The sequence below is a fragment of the Lissotriton vulgaris genome, chromosome 1_1, assembly GCF_964263255.1.
Source record: "Lissotriton vulgaris chromosome 1_1, aLisVul1.2, whole genome shotgun sequence".
Classification (NCBI taxonomy): Eukaryota; Metazoa; Chordata; class Amphibia; order Caudata; family Salamandridae; genus Lissotriton; species Lissotriton vulgaris.
The window spans coordinates 1,026,219,167-1,026,238,630 of NC_141685.1; the positions used below are offsets into that span (position 1 = coordinate 1,026,219,167).

General features: G+C 48.2%; 1 protein-coding gene across 1 annotated transcript in view; it reads left to right on the forward strand.

The window, feature by feature from the left end:
• The first annotated feature begins 1,984 nt into the window (after nucleotides 1–1,984).
• The window catches only part of KRI1 (KRI1 homolog), a 129,974-nt gene continuing 112,494 nt past the window's right edge, over nucleotides 1,985–19,464 (forward strand). Inside the window, exon 1 of the mRNA XM_086961880.1 lies at nucleotides 1,985–2,181. Within this exon, the coding sequence (XP_086818006.1) occupies nucleotides 2,097–2,181 (85 nt within the window). The 5' untranslated portion in view covers nucleotides 1,985–2,096. The remainder of the gene's footprint in view (nucleotides 2,182–19,464) is intronic.

Below are 19,464 nucleotides of genomic sequence, written 5' to 3' on the forward strand. Positions count from 1 at the left end.
AGAGAGAGTGACTGAGAGAGAGAGAGACTGACAGAGAGAGACTGACTGACAGAGAGAGACTGACTGACAGAGAGACTGACTAAGAGAGTGACTGATAGAGAGAGACTGACTGACAAAGAGAGACTGACTGACAGAGAGAGAGACTGACTGACTAGGAGAGAGAGAGACTGATTGAGAGACTGACTGAGAAAGACTGAGAGAGACTGACATAGAGATGACTGATAGAGAGAGAGTAACTGACTGACAGAGAGTCTGACAGACTAGATGACTGACTAAGAGAGGCTGACAGAGAGAGATTGACTGACTGACTGACTGAGATAGACTTACTGACTGACTGAGAGAGAGACTGACTGACTGGGAGAGACAGGGACTGACTGACTGAGAGAGACAGAGAGAGAGACTGGCCTCAGCAGTCATGGAGTTTGCCCCAGGAATAAAAAGTAAACCCTTGGGAGTCCTCTTGACTTTATGCAGTTTTTGGTCCATGCCTTTCCACCATTGCGTTTGCAAGACATTGCAGGCTATTGCGGGGCTAAGGATGGGCCAAAAGTAACCCTGTGACGGAATTGGGGTAAAGTGTGTATGAAGCTATGCAATGCCTGTTAAAATTGCATTGTCTACTTTTTTAAACAGGGTTGATTTTTTTTACTCTAGTCCCGCCCCCACTGACCCCTCCCCCCACTGACCCCACCACTACCAATGCGGCCCTCGGCCACAAACGACACTGTCATTTTGGCCCCCCACAGAAAGTTTGTGAGTACCCATGCTCTAGGCAAAGCCTATGCTCAAAAGTTACAACCGAAGCTCTCACAGAACTCCGGCGTCAAACGGGGTTAATCTCCAAGCAGGCTGTGGGTTTTGACGCAGGACGCGACTTTCCTCTAACCGGCGTTGTGACATAAGCCGTAAAAATGCCACTACTCATGCGCGACACGGCTGCCTGTGAGGACCCGGCTCGAGAGCGCTCGCGCTCCCTAACAAGCCGGCAACCCCTGCTCCCGCCCACGCACAGAGAAACAAGGCAGCACAGAAGCGCCCGGTCTCAGGGAGGTGACCACACGCTCCCGGGAACACACACCGCAAGTACGGGCGAAAAGGAAGGAAAAACGGCAGCGGGCACAGCAGGCAACCGGAGCCGGAGCGCGCGAGACGTCACACACAGCGCACTGCAAGCGCTAGATTCAAAGTACACAAGTAAGCAGACTATCAAAGGTTAGCAATGCAATTACATTAAAGACATGCAAATTTTAGAAAGAGCACTTAACTGGCTGCAGAGCTGCAAAGAAAGAGGAAGAAGGACTAACGTTGTGACCTTTTATACTGTATACTCTATGGTTATTACCTGGTGTTCATGGGTAATGTAGTTTTTTGTTACTGATTGGCTGCTGAGCATTTCATTATAAAGAAATGAGAAAAGCATAATCGGAGCCTCCTGTCCTGACATAGAATTACGTTTGACTCGTCAACTGTTACAGCATCCGTGCGGTCAACAGAGCAATGGGGTGGTGGGGGGGAGGGGGTAGTGGGAGGAGGGGGGGCTCAATAAGACTTCACCAAAGCAGTGTGTATTTTTCAAGTCCACTTTCTCCACAACTGCAGAGCGGATTTTCAAGTGGTTTTCAGGGGTTTATTATTATCGATTGGCCTAACTCCATTTCTACCTTGATTTACATTACTCGGGTGTTGTTTAACTTCCCTCGAATGTGTTACAGGGCTGGAGTTAGAATAATTAAAAAAAATATCTCCTCGTGTACTATTTCTATTTGCAACTTTCCCCACATATTCTGTGCTGGAAATAGACACGTATTTTCTTTCCTAGGTTGTGGTAAGTGTTTTGTTTCTTGATAACAGCAGGCGTCATCTTTCTTGCACTCCGCGGTTGTTGGTCTAGTCTTAAAACTATCCGGTGCAGTCCTTTTTCTATGTCGAAAACTGTAGGTCTGTGACTATCGCTTCAAGTTGTCTCTCTTTAATGTCTGTGGCTGTTGACACAAAGTTCAGCCCATGCTTCAGCATGCCTTGGACGGAAAAGGCGGAGCTAGCCTGTCTCTGTGCGCCGATTGGCTAAGCGCGTGTCCGCTGTTTCCGTTTCAACCATGCCTAAGTCCTCGGAACTTCGAGTTAATGCCCGCTTCGCCTCTCGGTATGATACGTACAGGAGGAAGGAGGAGCTGCAGCGGCGTGAGTGCTGGGGCACCTGGGTGGGAAATGTGTTGTGACAGACGATGTCTAATGGACTGGGACCCTCACCGCATGCGTTTGGCATTCGTACACAGCCCCCCCCCCTTCCTTTGGCAGTCTAGCCATCTGAGTGAAAGGAGGTTAAATGGAGTTGGGTGTAGTTTACAATTCCCACCCATTTGGGTGGCGTTTGCTAGCCTCCTTTCTGGTGGAATGTTAGACGCTTTGTCATGGAATTGAAGATGGCTGAAGCGTTTTTTAATGATCCATGCAGTAGCCTAGGTTGGTGGGGGACAACGTGATTGCAAACGATGCATTACCTAATACTGTCATCGTTACTTTCCGGAAATCTTTATTATCTCACAGTCTTTGTCACAGTCAGTTACTCGCGAGTTGGACTACCTTAATTGTCAGAGGACCAAAGCCGGTAGGAGTGGACTTCACCTAATCCCACTCCTATTAGCGTGGTATAAGATATGAACAATCCTGTACTACTAAACCATGTAAAGCCAGAAGCTCCTTTGAGGGCCATTATGGTTGTGACAAGGGCGAAGAGCAATGAAGATTATCGGTAAATAACCAGGACATTATCCCTGCCTCCCGTGTTCTATTCCCAGTCAATTACTCATCATGAATACCAAAGCGTACACTGGCTGGAGAATCACGTCCATCATTACTGCACTTAAATGTTTCCTTTAATAATAAAAGGAAAAATAGAAAATCAAAGCAATATGAACCCTCAATGAGTATGGCTGATTCCGAAACTTTATGACCCAAAGTGCCTTTCTCCACATGGTTATAAAAGGTACGAGGAGTATCTCCTGTGCCTGGTCGGCAGACCTCTGCCAAATAAACTACTTTAATGTCTGCCGCAGAAACAGATACCTCTCTTGTCAAATGACCTTGGATACTCTTTGGGGAGAGAGATTGGCAGACTCCTAGAATGAAGACATACATGGTCTATCAAACCCATCGACTTATAGGAATACTAGATGCTTTACCACCCTGGTTACTTCCTTTAAGTCCTTTAAGGTAACAAACAATCTGTCTGTTTTCATGAAAGACTTAGTACGATCTAAGTAAATCACTATTGCCCTTTTCACATCAAGCAAATGAAGCGGTGTTCCATTCAGTAAGGAAGGATTAGGTAAAAAAGAGAGAAGAAAAATGCCCTGTTCTCTGTGTTAAGGAAAGGGACCTTGGTTACAAAACTGGGATCAGTTCTCAAAATGATTGCATCTCCCACTATCCTTAAACCAGGAAGTTTATAAAATAATGCTTCTAGTTCTCCCATCATCCTAGCTGAGGTGATTGCAACTAGGATTACAAGCTTCTAAGTTAACAATTTCAACTCCACCAGGGGAAGAGGTTCGAATTAAAAAGTGCCATGACTTTTGCACTTACGGTAAATCCAGTGGAGGGCAAATGGGTTGTACCACAGGTCTAGAAATGGCAAAACTCTTTAGGAGCCTACAGACTAGAAGCCCATTATCACAGAATCCACCCCAGACTCCTAAACGCCCTGATCTCTGCAACCTGGGCTCTTTGTCGCAACTGAAAGGCCTTTGTTAAACCCATCAAATAAGAACTGAAAAACGATTCTGATCTCACAAGAAGAGGAAGAATGTGGTCACACTTCACATAATTTCTGGACATTTTTCCAGTGTCTTCATTAAGACACTATGGAGGGACATCTAGATTGTTGATTAACCCCATCAAGTTGGTCAGGAATGCCCTTCTTCTTCAACCCCTGCCTTTCAATTTTCAGACCGAAAGAGATAGATAAGTGAGAGGAAGAGACCCCAGAAATTGCAGACGAGATGGAAATAAAGGCATTCTCCAGTGAAGGAGAAGAGACCTGGACAAAAGAGGGAACCACTATAACGTCTGCCCCCTCTCTCTGAATCGTCATCAACAATTTGGCAATAAGAGACAATGTGGAGGGAAGGTGTAGGAGTCTCTGAGGTCAAGGGATGGCTAATGCATTCATGCCTCCAGAGTTGGTGTCTGTAAACAAAACATCTCCAGTTGTGTGTTGTCTGGAGAAGCAAAAAGGGCCAGGAAAGGTTTTCCTAATCTGCGACATATGTCCCTGAATGTCCTCTTTGACAGATGTTGGTCTCGAGATGTCACACAGTTTCTGTATATTGTCTCTCATTGATGTATCTGGCTTCCAAAGACAGACGGAACTGCTCTGTCCAATTCCCAATCTTAACGGCGGTCAGATTAAAAGAGGAGGATTTCAATCCCCCCTCTTTTTAGGTCGAGCCTAGAGGAGCGCATGCATTGCTTGCTCGACTTTTAGTTAGGGGGTTTTCAAAGTGCTACCAAATGCTTTTGCTGGTGGTACGCTTCCCAGCCGAGTGGTCGCTCCCTTTGGCCCGATATCGTTTTCCTAACGCTTTGTGCTGATATCTGTGCTCATTGAACTGCCTGCTGTGCGCTGTGTATGCCGCTTTGCATATTGTTTAATTATCGTGTCATTTCACTTTGCCAGCGCGACTTTGCTGCTCTTCGACTTTTCCCCCAAGCGCCCTCATTGAATTGCCTGCTGTGCGCTGTGTATGCCGCTTTGCATATTATTTAATTATTGTGTCTTTCCACATTGCCAGCGCGACTTTGCTGCTCTTTTCGACTTTTCCCCCAAGCGCCCTCCATTTTGTTGTTGTTGTCCTGTTACCTAGCCCGCCCCGCCTCCCAGCTGAGACGCCCTCGCCCCTCCCCCTCCACCATCCATATATGACAGGAGTTCCCGCGCGCAGCGTCCACGCGCAGCGACCGCGCCCAATCCGCGCCAAAGGTAAGCCCGTCTACGCCCGTCCGCGCCTGGCCCGCGCCCAGCGCCAGACCCCCTGCCCCTCGCGCTGCCCAGCCCCCCCGCGTTACCTACGATGCTGCCACCCTCCTAGCCCTTAACCCCGGTCGCACCCCCAACTGCGTCCAAGCCGCTCCTGGACGCACCCATGGACCGTTCTCCTGCCTCTCCTGCAAATTTAGCGGCACCGACAACATCTCCGCTACGACCACTCCACAGACTCCCGACCCCAACCACCTTGAATGCATCCTTCTCAACACCCGCTCGGTCCACAGGCACGCCATTGACCTTTGGAACCTACTAGACACCATCTCTCCTGATGTCGCCTTCCTAACGGAAACATGGATGAACGCTTCCTCCGCCCCTGACATCGCCATCGCTATCCCTGATGACTATAAGATCACACGCAAGGACCGCACCGACCACACAGGAGGAGGAATCGCTATCGTCCATAAGAAATCAATCCGCATCTCAACCAGCTCTGACGCCAACCTCGCTAACTCCGAACACCTTCACTTCCAGATCCACATCGACCCCAAGACCACTCTCAGAGGCACCCTCCTCTACAGACCACCAGGACCCCGCGCAAAATTCAGTGAAGACATCACGGACTTCATCACCCCACACGCACTCCCCTCCAAAGACTACATCCTTCTGGGAGACCTCAACTTCCACCTTGAAAAAATCAACGACCGCAACACCGCCACCCTCTTGGACAACCTAGCCAACCTCGGACTTAAACAACTGGTCACTTCCCCCACCCACATCGCAGGTCACACACTCGACCCCATCTTCACCTCCAGCAACCACGTCTCCTTCAGCCACACTACAGATCTCCTCTGGACTGACCACAGCTGCGTTCACTTCACCTACAACAAGCCGAAACCCATCATCCACCTCCAACCAACTCTACAAAGAAACTGGAACAAAATCACCACGGAGCAGATCTCCACATCGCTCCTTCAAACCTCCCCAGCCCTCTCTTCTAACGCCAACGAAGCCGCCTCCAACCTCACCCTTTGGCTGTCCAACACCGCCGACACCTTAGCACCACTGAAAAAACGTCAACACAAACTTGGCATCAAGAAGGCCTCATGGTTCAACGATGACCTCAAGAAGTCCAAGAAACTGTGCCGCTCCCTTGAAAAGGCCTGGAAAAAAGACCCAACCACCAGCACCAAGGACGCCTTCAAAAGCGCCACCCGCACTCACCACCAACTGATCCGAAAAGCCAAGAAAACAGCATTCAAGGATCGACTTGACAACAACGCCCACAACAGCAAGGAACTTTTCAACATCGTCAAGGAATTTTCCAACCCCTCGGCCAACTCCAACGACATCACCCCCTCTCAAACCCTCTGCGATTCCCTAGCCTCTTTTTTCCACAACAAGATTGCTGACATCCACAACAGCTTTGACAACCAACCCGGAAGCCAACCCACCTTACCATCAGCTGACCATCTTCCCCCCGTTAACACCCTTAACGCCTGGAACCCAATCTCCACTGAGGACACCATCCGCCTGATGAATTCCATCCACTCTGGATCCCCCACAGACCCATGCCCTCACCACATCCTCAACAAAGCAGACTCCGTCATAGCCCCGCACCTCCGAGACGTCATCAACTGCTCCTTCAACTCCGCTACCTTCCCAGAAGACTGGAAACACGCTGAACTCACCGCCCTTCTGAAAAAACCAACAGCAGACCCCACCGAACTCAAAAACTACCGCCCCATCTCGCTTCTTCCATTCCCGGCCAAAGTCATCGAGAAAGCTGTCAACAACCAGCTCGCCGCCTTCCTCGAAGCCAACAAATCACTCGACCCCTCACAATCTGGATTCCGAGCCAAACACAGCACTGAGACCGCCCTCATCGCAGCAACAGACGACATTCGAACTCTACTGGACAATGGAGACACAGTCGCCCTCATCCTCCTCGACCTCTCTGCAGCCTTCGACACAGTCTGCCACAGCACCCTTTTACAACGCCTCAGAAACATCGGAATCCAAGGAAAGGCACTGGAATGGATCACCTCGTTCCTCACCGGAAGAACCCAGAGAGTCCGCCTCCCACCATTCAAGTCCGAGGCCTCTGAAATCATCTGCGGCGTACCACAAGGATCCTCACTCAGTCCCACCCTCTTCAACGTATACATGAGCCCCCTCGCGGCCATCGCCCGCCAACACAACCTCAACATCATCTCTTACGCGGATGACACTCAACTGATCCTATCTCTCACCAAGGACCCCAGCACCGCCAAAACTAACCTACACGAAGGAATGAAAGAAGTCGCCGAATGGATGAAACAAAGCCGTCTGAAACTGAACTCAGACAAAACAGAAGTCCTCATCTTAGGTAATTCCCCCTCTGCATGGGACGACTCCTGGTGGCCGGAAGCCCTCGGAAATGCACCCATCCCGACAGACCACGCACGGAACCTTGGCGTCATCCTGGATTCTTCACTCTCAATGAACAGACAAGTCAGCGCCGTATCCTCTTCCTGCTTTAACATTCTTTGCATGCTCAGAAAAACATTTCGCTGGATCCCCACCGAAACAAGGAAAACAGTCACCCACGCTCTAGTCACGAGCCGACTGGACTACGGAAACACCCTCTACGCAGGTACCACCGCTAAACTCCAGAAGAAACTACAACGAATCCAAAACGCCTCAGCCAGGCTCATATTAGACATCCCACGCAACGAACACATCTCTGGTCACCTTAAAGACCTCCACTGGCTACCCGTCAATAAGAGGATTACTTTCCGACTGCTTACCCACGCACACAAATCACTCTACGACATCGGACCAGATTGCCTCAACTCTCGACTGTCCTTCTACACCCCCTCCCGCCAACTTCGCTCTTCCAGCCAAGCCTTCGCCACTGTACCTCGCATCAACAAGACCACCATGGGAGGCAGATCCTTCTCATACCTGGCTGCCAAAACATGGAACTCACTCCCGGCTTACCTTCGCCTCACCCAGAATCACCTAGCGTTCAGAAAGCAGCTTAAAACGTGGATATTTGACAAATAATCCTCCTCCCCTTCCTAAGCGCCTTGAAACCCTCTGGGTATGTAGTGCGCTATATAAATTTTATGACTTGACTTGACTTGACTTGACTTGTGTGCGCAGCCGCCATCTGTGTTTTCTCCGTCACGGCTAATTCAGTGCATCGCGATCCCTTTCACTTTCGGCTATTAAGTGCATCGCGATCTTCTAGTTTCTGTACCTCCGCTCTACGGGTTTCAATGTGTAAAAGGAGCTAATCAAAGAAAGTGGAGGGACAGCTGGCTAGAAAGGCTTTATTGTGTAGTGTGTTATGTTATAACATTATTTTCAATCTGCAGAATGCACTTTTTATATTGTTGTGGGAGAAGTGCTTTGTGTAGATTTTCATAGCTTCTGTGTTTGGTATCTTGCAGAAGATGTTTAATATCAAACTTTGATGGTTGACTGCTTCATTGTGGCTGTTCGTGTAATAGCTGTAGTGCTTGCATTACATTTTGTGTGCATTCCAGTGGGAGCTTGCTATATTCATTCCAAATTCTAATGCATTGCACAATAAACAATATTGTTACAGCGCTTGATTCTGCGCCCTATACATACGGTGTGTTTGTGTGCATGAGTGGCCATTGCAGAGAGCACCATTCAATGAACACACGGCAGGAGGCCATTCACAAAGAAAATTCAAACTGTACGAAATGCGGCGGGCGCAAATTGGCACTTAAACAAGTGTGTAAAATGCTCCATGAGGGTGATTCACAAGTTTTGTATAGCACAAAGTGCATTGCAAATGCGGAGTGAGCTAGTTCTCATTATTATCGTCCCATAATACCCACAATATGTGTACAAATGCCTGTTACCAAATGAAATGGTGCTCATATTTCTTATTCTGTTTTCTCACACCTACGTTGTGTCCGAGTAAAACGCTTTTGTTTATAAAATGTGATGTTGGCAGACAAAGTCTTTTATTTTCTCTGGCCTGATTTCCTGTACCCTTTGCTTTTGTTATGTCCGTTAGTTTAAGAAAACAAGCATTGGCATAGCCAATAGGTCTCGCCTTTGGGACCTTATAAGTATTTAGTTATCCAGCACAATATCCTTGGTGCAGCAACAAGTGTTGCATGGCTAAACACTTATAAGGTCCAAAGGCGAGACCTATTGGCTATGCCATTGCTTGTTTTATGTAGACCATTGCTACCTGTTTGTCCCTCTGATCCAGCACATAATGATGATGTAGGTGCCTCTGGAAGTGTCCTTCAATTAATCTTCAGACACAATCTTGCTGGGGCTGTGTTTTGTCAGCAACTGAGTTAAGCTCTGCCTTCCTGAGTATTTAAAAAAAACCTAATAAACATTCTCTCTTGGCACAGAGTTCAACTTATATTTGGCATAGTTGAGAATGAAAACGTGTTTTTAGACATTATTCCATCTGCTTTAGACCTTCCACAGCTTGCTGCTCTGATTCAGTCAGCAGGAGCCAGTCAACCAGGTTTGGAAAAACATTTAACCTGTGCATATGTAGGGCAGCTATCAGAGACACCATCATTTTTGTGAGTACCCTGTGGAAGATTTGATACTAAAGGGCATTACCTGAAACTGATAGTGGATGCCAAAAACACAGAATCTCAGAAACAGCTGGTGCTCCAACACAATTAGTATACGGAAGTTTGCATCCATCAGATCTATGGTAATTATAAAGGTCATAGGAAAAACCATGGGAATTATCTTTTGTAGTGCCTCAATCTTAAAAAGTAGATTTTCACCTGTTGCTTCACATTCTTCGGTTCTATGACCAGATAGAATCCTCCAATTACTTTCGGAATCAGAAAAAATTGTGAGTAAATTACCTTTCTCTGCTGATGGTGTGGAACCTCAGTTGTATCCTTCTTTTCAATTAGTGCTTGTATTGATGATTGCAAGGCCTCCTCCTTTCTTTGCCTATCGGTTCTCGAGTAAGAATGGTCCCCTTATCTGGCGGAGTGAAGAGGAACTCTATTATGTAGCCATTCTCCACTATCTGTAGGGCTCAAGCATTGGAGGTGGATAGTTTCCAAGCTTCCAGAAAGCGATCAATCCTTCCTCCAACTGGCTAATGTGAACCATTTTTAAGCGTGGTCAGGATCTCTGTTTGTTATTCCCTGAAGGGCCAGGTCTGTTCTTACTGTTTATTCTGAGACTTGAGGGACTTCCCCGCCTGTCTCTTTAAACATTGATTATATTTTCCCGAGATGGGTGGCAAAAATACTTGAGATTTAAAACTAGAAGAGACTGATGATGAAGATTGGTATTGTCTAAAAAGATCGCTTTTTCTCCTTAAAAAGTTTATGAAACGTCTCCTAAGTTTCCAGTCCAAAGAGCCTAATACATTCAAAAGTCATTTGAATGTTCGCATTCTTTTGTGCATAATCTGTATACCAGTCTCCGAGAAAAACATTCCTTCGTGCAGCTACCGTGGCCCCCGTGAAAATGCTGCTGCCCGTAAAACCACAAAAGAAATGTCGGACAGAAATTCGGCCTGTTTATCCAGGCTCTGTCAGGCCTGAACATTCTTCTGCCTCCTGAACTGCTTTAAAAAGCTCCTTAAAATCAGCCAGCATTTACCAGCGATATCCTGAGAGCGGATTGTGGTGCCAGTCTGGGAGCGCGTTCAGGCAGACCTCAAATTTTGGTCCTGCATGCCACTGACTATCTATGGTCGATCTGCCATCATTTAAAATGGTCGCACTCCCACGTCTGCTCTATCAACTGCAGAATCACCCATACCCAATCGTGCCCAAATGGTTCCGGCTGGTCAACTCTGCTTTGGGGCGGTTCCTCTGGGGGGGCGGTGCGTGTTGCATTGCGGATGTGCTTCCTCTCTACATACTGTGAAGGGCTAGCAACCTCTGATATCCTGTCTTTCTATCGGCCTCACATCTCTTGGTCCTCAACAAGTGGTGGCACCGGGACAGAGGGGACCCGGCATATGCTGTGGAGTGACACCTGATGGGGAATTCCACTCTCCATACAATTCTCTATTCCGCTGAATTGCGGGCGCATTGCTGCCGGTGACGACAATAGTATTCCGAATATGGAGACAAGCCTTGAGGCGTATGGGGTGGTGGAACACTCTCACGGAGGAGACCCCCCTATGGCACAATGGACGCCTGCCTGCTTTGGCGGCTCTACAGGGCTTCTGGGGTTGGGATGCTATTGGTGTCTCCACCCTGGGGTATGTTGTGAGTGATGGTTCCCTCAAGTCGTTTTGTGACCTTCAGGTGGAATTTGGCATGCCCCAGTCACAATTTTTCCGGTACCTTCAGCTCTGGCACGCGCTCACCCCCAGCCTGGAGGGCCTCGACTCTATTCCTGATTTCAGTCCATTGGAAGCAAAAGTTTTCATGGGCAACCTAGAAACCCAAAAAATATCGAATTTACCAGACCTTGGTTACTCACAGCGCAACTCACCTGGGGAAACTGCGGGAGGAGGGGGATGTGGGGGCGATGGAGGAAGAAGACTAGAGGGAAGCCCTTGCTGCACCGTGAGGGGCGGCTATAGCTGTCCGCCTCTGCCTCATCCAATTTAAATATCTTCACCGTGTCTACTTTACCCGTGTGCGGTTGTTGTGGGCGGGGTTGGTTGCGTCCCCAGAGTGCCTGAGGTGTTGTGGGGTTGAGGGCACCTTCTTACATACTGTCTGGCAATGCATATCATTAGACCGGTTCTGGAGAAGTATCTTTGCTTGCCTTTCTGAAGACCTGGGGTGGTCGCTCCCACGTACGCCCCAGCTTGCTCTATTACATGTGATGGAGGGGATCGGGGGCAACATTTATAAATTGCACCTGCTCCTGCTGGGCCTGACATTGGTGAAACGTGACATTGCCCAGATGTGGAAAGATGCACAGGCGCCGACTGAAGCTGCCTGGAATAACCAGTTGGATTTCAATATGGGGCTGGAGCGGCCGATCTTTGTGGCGCGGGGATGCCCTTGGAAGCGGTGGGCTGACTATAGGGGCCTGTGGCTGGGGCTGCCGATTGAACCAGATGATGTTGCGGTGGATTGAGGGAGTGGATGGGGCGGGTGGGCCTGGCTCAGGGGGAGGGGAGGGTGGTCGGAGGAGTGTGTGTGCGTGGGTCTTGGTGGTGGCGGCGCGAGGTGGGAGGGGGAACATTTGGGGTTTGGGGGGATGTTACTCTTTGTAATACCCATGGTATTGCTTGTTTTGTTTTTCTCACAAAAAGGTCAATTGCTGCCATGTAACTATGTGATGTGATACTGGAGTAGACTCTGGGATGCAGAGTCATGCGTTCTTTGTGCAACTTGATGAATATATATATATATATATATATATATATATTTTATAAATCAGCCAGCATTGATTGGGTCGTATATGCTCTATAAATCTCTCCATACATTGCTAGATTGGAACCTGCATATGATTTTTTTTCAAAGCCAAATTCCTTTTTTATCAGTAGGATCTTTGATAATATTTTCTGAAGCCATTGAAGTATTATCAACTAAACTGTCAATCAAGGAATCCAATTCCAGAAACATCCTATCTATATCTTTCAGAGGGTAGAGCTTCGACATGAATCAAGGCATCACAATTCTGTCTGTCCTTCCATTCTCTCTGAATCACATCAGACACATGTTTATAAATAGGTAAAGAAGGTTTTTGAGATTTTATGAATTGCCTCAAGGCCGGTTCAATAGAAGTAGAAGGAAGCTCAAACGAAGAGAACCCCCATATTCATTTATACTCCGGACAATTTTTCAGGCACTCTATCTTTAATTAGTTGCCTTTAAACTGATGATTGAGTAAACTCTTCCTCTTTTTCATCACCACTGTAGAAAGATGTCAGTCCTTTTCTTATCCACCGTCTCATGCACTTCTTTCAAATCCCACAAGGTATCCAGTAGCATCTCCTAACTCTTTTCTCAAGAGTTTATCCCCATGAGGATCTAGAGATCTTTTGTGCTTCTTCCTGGGGTGAGACCTGGACAAAGATAAATAATCTAAAGACATATCTGATGATTGCACATGCTTACTTTTTATGAAGCTTCCCCATCTTGGCAGAGTATCGAGCAACAAAACAGGGAAAAATATTTACAGCAACTAATTCCAATAAATCTGTAGAACCAGCAGTCAAAACAACAACTTACCTGCTTCCAGTGTTCCCTTAAATAGGCAGAAGATGAGCGCTGAAAGAAACAAAAGCCTGAATATGTGCATCATCCTAAAATAGCAGTGTACATGCTTCGCTAGCCGATACTGCTCTCCACACGCATGCACTTATCAGAGGGTGAAAATAGTTCAATGGCACGTCACCCGCACCAGTGGAGCGACTGGTACGAAACAACTATCTCACCAACCCCGGTGCTTCGATCAAGTTCACAGGTGAGAGAGCCACAAGAAAGTTTGTCTTCTCCCTAAACTACCCACTTCAGAAGATAAGTATCTAAAACAATTGCCACAAACGTCTGGGTGGAGCTACTCACTTTCTCAGTGCCTTCTTAATGCTCCCCTGTAGGATAGAGGCACCACAGCCTGGTAAGGCATGGTCTTCCTCTGTCAACAGTAGAGAACACCTGCCAGGCAGAGATCTAACTTCTACCTCCTTTTCTCAGTTCCCGAGACAGGAACAAAAATCAGCAAGAGGGGCAAGATTGCCCATATTCTATATCAGCAAAATCTGAGTGGGATTAGGTCAAGTCTACCCCTTCTTCCTGACTTGGTTCTTGTCAATGAGGTGGGTCCACCTCATGAGAAATTGACTGGGATGAAGACTGGGATAATGCACCAAAATCCTCACCATAAACAATGCTATCTAGTTCCTATCAACCCAGAGGTCTCTCCAAAAATATTAGATGTGAACTTGCTTAATAACATCTCCCGCATCATGAGATAAGCCTTCACTTTTGCCCCTGCCTTACTGGTGGTGTTTCTTGGGTAGGCCTGCTATTAGGAGGGCCATTCTTCATTTGAATTACCTCCCGTGGGAGATTACTTTGGCTACAGAGTTTATTTTTCCTACCAAGTACTGAGTCTCTATCAGGGTTGTCTTTTCCATCCCCCACCATTGCTGCTACTTTACGTTTAAGTGCTAGGACCTTGTCTTGGGGCAGGCGGCAGTCACAGACTAATGAGTGCATCTCAATGCCCAAGAAGGAGAGGCAGATGACTGGATCCACCGTCTTGTCTCCAGCCAGAGAGATACTACAGAATTCTGCTAAAACCTGAAAAGCCTCCAGCAGCTCGGCGTCTTAAACTGAAAACCTAGAGACTGTAGCACTGTGGGTGAACTGGCAGGAACCTGAATGCAGAATCGGTATCAAATTTAGCCATCAGCGCTCCTTGCCAGTGAGCCCTCACCATGTCTACTGCCTCACCAGCAAATGGCTATAAGACTGTCCACAACTGTTGGTCTGGCCATCCTTTATTGAACCATCCTTGGCGAAGGTGAGGATTAGGTAGCACTGATCCTGGTCCTTCTTGTGGATGATACCAAAAGAGTCTAAGTCAGCAAAAGGGAGGTCAGTCGGTGGGCCCTGAAATCTTCCTAAGCTCGACTTCTTCCTAATTTTATCTCAACACTCCTGGGAGATCACATTGTGGTGGCGAACAGGTCCAACAAATTATACTTGACCAAACCTATGGTAGAGTTTTCGCTGACTCTCCTGGCCCCCTGCTGATCCGTTAACAGCGCTGCTTCTAGCATCTTCCTTCTGACAATGGTGCTACAATCCTCCCTCCTCTGCACTACAGACACTCAGTGAAGTTACTCTCCTCCCCTTTAAAGGCCCTTGTTTCGCGAGCTGGACCCCAGCCTTTGTCAAGGCTGTAAAGCTGACATTTTCATATGTATTTACCCACCCAGTGATTGTGGAGTTTGACAACTCTTTATTTGTAGCAAATGGCCACCACTCAGAAGAGAAGTTTGGGTGCCAACTAAGTTGTGTACTTTACATATCTGATAGACTCCTAGCTGCAGATTCCTTTCCTCTGAATTTCCCAGGCATCAGACTCGATCCAGAAACTTCTGCATGAGCAGTACCCCTGCACGCCTTCGGGTAGCTCCATTTGGCTCTGTGTCGCAGTCGCCTAGATAGGTTCCACTCAGGCGCGTGGACGTCGGTTTAACACTGATCCGGAAAAGAGCTACCACTCTGTCTCTCTTTGACAGACTTTTTTAGAAGTTTTGTTCGTTTTCTTTCCTTTTGTGTTGAGGGATGACCTCTAGAAAGGTAGGGTTGAAGCTGTGTGGCCCCTGTCACCATGCCATGTCAGTTACCAACCCATACCATGTGTGCTTATGGTATCTCAAGCGCGACCACGACTCAAAGTTGTGGCCATGGCGCCAAAGGCTTTGTTGAAGCGTCCCTAAAGCTGCTAGAGGCACGGCATTCGACACCATATAGTGCGCCTCCTAGGAGGTCTTGATCCAGATAGAGGAAGAGAAGGTCACGGGACCGCTCCAGGAGCCCAAAGTCATTTTCATCGCACTCCGAGTCCTCAGGACACTCGAGAAAGAAGAAGTCGAGACGTACTTTGACTTTCTTCTTGAACATTGAGGATTGATGAGTGTGGAACATTGATGTTCAGACACGGTTTTGCTGAGCCTTTGCCAGGTCTGACTCGGTGCCTTCCCCTGTTTCTGTGAGCCGGAGCGATCCGCTTAAATTATAGTTTTACAAGGCCATGCACCAAGTATTTGAGCAGGCGACCCCTCTGGTGCGCATCCGGGCCCTGCAGGGTTGGAAGAGGCCCCATCAGGTTCCGTGCAGACTGCTCCGGCCTCTGCTCTCGTGGGGTCTCGTGGATCCACTCCCAGATCTAGATCGGAGCAAGTCATGCCAACGCAACCTTCCTCGGTGCCGGTCCGAAAGTCGATGCTACTGGCACCACCCCCACTCTGATTCCAGACTCTGTCGGAATGACGTCGATTGATGCTAATTCCAGTGCCAACGGAGCCCAGGAGCTCTTGGTTGTTACCTGAATGTTTTGAGGTTACAGGCATGGGAGATGAGTGGGAGGGGTCACTGGACCCTATAGAACACCAGTTAGACATTCCTGGCGAGGAGCTGGCGGAAGCCAGTTGACTTGACACCTATCCAGATACTAGTACGCTCCCTCCACCTACTGTGGCTACAGAGGAGGGAGCGTCTTATGCTATGTGGTGAAGAGGGCAGCGGAGGTCCTTGGCCTGGATCTGCCCTTGGTGCAGGTGAAGAATAACCTCTTGACTGAAGTGCTTCAGCCTGGGGCTTCCCCACCCGAACCTCTTTTGCCATTCAGTGAAGGACTGATGGATGCCAATCAGTCAATATAATCTTTATTCGGTCTTTGAGATAAAAACCATAAAGGTGATACAAACCATAACAATCACATCAAATATGAATCGTTCTCAATATGATCACATTAAAACCCCACAAAGTAATAAATACCCTGATTAAAAGTCCTAAAAGAAGTACTAAGAAAATGACGACTGTCCTGGCCACCCCCGGGAATAAATCACAACTATTTCTCAGTCTAACAGCAACTTTTAAAAAGCTGAGAATGTTAAGAGTGATATCTCCCGGAAGCATTTGCAGGTATACAAGGGCGGGTTGAACCAGGATAAAATTGGCCCTTTTCAATACTGGGAGGATATCTTGTTTCCTAGGTGCAGTATAAAAACTACAAAACGTGGTAAAACGTAGCATGTCCTGCAGAGACTTACTGTTGTAGCCGCAGGATGGAAGATTAATGCCCCTATTCCCCTCCCATGAGGGTAGGCTATTGTAGGAGAGTAGGGTCTGCTTTCCTATGGTCACCCCAATTTTTGCTTTTTGCTTCACTGGTTTTCGACTTAATGTGGCTGTGGGCCTGCTAATAAGACCCACAGCCTGCTGTTCTCTCTAAATTCACATACATGTACTATAGGTACATAACCAATTTGGTACTGGACACCTTGTCAGCCCCTATACAGTGCACTATAGGTGCCCAGGGCATAGGTGCATCAAAGGCCTACCAGGGGCTGCAGCATATCTTTTGCCACCCCTGGCTGGTACTTAAATCGACACAACTGGCTGATCACTCAGCTGGGGCAAGGTGTTGTAATCACCCCTTGCTTAGATATAGTATACCTATATCTAAACCTATATCTGGACACATATATACCTATAAGTCACTCCTATGGCAGGCCTTAACAATCCTGGAGGCAGAGTGCTTGGTTTTATGTGAGATGGTGCTCTAGCATGAGCTGAGCCTGTCTGCAGCTGTCGGGACCAACTCCCTTAGCTGTTCCGGGATATTGCCATATCGTATACTCTTAAGTGCATTATAATCCTCGCGGTTGTGTGCTAACTTTGGTTTGGCTTTATCAAAACATGTCGTGTTTGGTGTCATACGTTTTGGACTACTACCCCCTCGCCAGTCCTGGCGACGGGGGTAGCATTCCACCCTTCTAGAGGGAGAAGACATGTTACTTTACTGAAACGCGGTTAATCCTAACCAGAGCCTCAGCATCACAAAATGGATGCTGCTGCCCTGACACAAGTCTGACCTCCTGCTGCTGACCGAAACTTGGCAGAGGAGGCCTGGACAAAGGGTTTCCTGTCGCGGGGAGGTGCTACACCACCCCAGACAGGAGATAGTGGATTGGAGCAGGGAGGGCTGAAAGAAACTAGACACTGCCTGGGGAGCACAAGGCTTCCCCTTGCATAATCCGGTCAAACCGGTTCTGGGGCACACCAGCCCCAGTCCTGGCGCGAAACTGGACAAATGGAAAGAGGTGTAACCACCACCTTCCCTGGTCCCACCCATAGGAGGGACCTAGCAGGTAATCCAGCCCACAGATTTGGAATAAAGGTGGGAGCAGTGCCAGCGCACATCCGATTATCCAGACAAACTTTGATACAGAACTCTGGACCCTTCGACATCCCACTCGACGTGGAAGACTGAAGAATCTCCCTTGTGGTCAAGGAGTGACCACCCTGTGAAAACAGGCACCATCCAGCGCCTCACCGTTTGCTTTGTTGCAGTTCCCGCCGGAACTCGAGCGACAGAGATCGACGAGATCAAGCTTGCCTGCCTTCCAACAGCCCGATCCACAGTCCCATCATGTCTGAGACCCGTGGAGGTGACCTGAAGCGTGGGGCTGGATATCTTGGAAAAACCACGAAGTGCTGACCGTGCAGCTCCCGAGGCTCCCTCGACGCTGTGCATTGGGGTTTGAGAAGCCCCGGGCAGCTTTTGCACCAAAGCTCACCCCTCCACACTCACTGAGTGCTGCGTGGGGCCCTTCTGCATTTTCCTGCTCGACGCATTGGTCCGGTTGCTTGCCCGTTGGCAAGTGGCCCCAGTACCGACGAACCTTTGAATTTGCTCTGCTAGTCTGGTTGCTCCAGACTGGCCCTCACTCCCCTGAAAAGGAGCACCCACTCTGACCTTGCTGGTCCGAGTAAGAAGCGATCTTCGAATCCTGCGTGGGTTGCATTTGCCAAGGTCTGTTTGCTCCGATCCGGAAGCAGACACCGCCGACAGCGAGAGCCTTCGTGGGACAGCTTGTGATCCACTCCTAGACATCCTCGGTGCCCCAGAGTCCACGTGGCAGCGGAGACAAGCTTCACGACAACCACCTGATTGCGCCCGACATTGCCTGGTTCCTTCCTGGTTCCACCCTGGTCACTGCTGAGTGCCCCAGACTCTGTCCCCTCTGCTTTCAGGTACTCTACATCTTCGATCCACCCTTTGATCCAACCGGACACTTCTCTTCTGGACGCCAGCAGCATCTTCATCTCCAGGCACCATCAGACTGCGTGATGAAACCCGACACACTTTGGCACCTATGCACCCGCTTCCTGTGGGTGAGGTAACTCGTGAACGCCGGTGCTCCTGCATTGGTATACACCTCTAGTGTCTAAGTCTAAAGTTTGGTAATTCTAGTCCAGTCGGAAGACTCCTCAAACAGTAACTTTGTAACTTTTACGCAACATTGCATTGGTGCATGTGTGTGCTTTAAGCGCTGCACCCGAGTCCCGCGGGCTTTTCCCGACTTCACCACTGCTAGTCCCGAATAGCCCCAGCGATTCCCAAGGCCTCAGGCCTTACCACTGTTCGATTAGTGATACTTATACCACTATTTTAGTATATGGTTTGAGTGGCCCCTGGCCTCATCCATAATTGTGCAACTTTCATATGTTTTACTGTGCTTTTGTTTAAACGCTTGTGCTTCTAGACTCATAAAGAGTATAGAGGATTATTCTAGTAATAAATACATATATTTTTATAATATATAACTTGTGCGGTGTCCTTTCGTTTGATATTACAGGATTGTGATTGGTAAAACAGCTGGCTTCACATGCCCTCTTGAGTTTAGCCTGAAGGCCATGCTACCCCTAGGATAGCTTGTCTATAAGGCTGACTTACAACCACCACCATAAGGGATTGTTTGGACTGATACAAGGTGCCCTCCAGAATTGGAGACATCATATATCGGG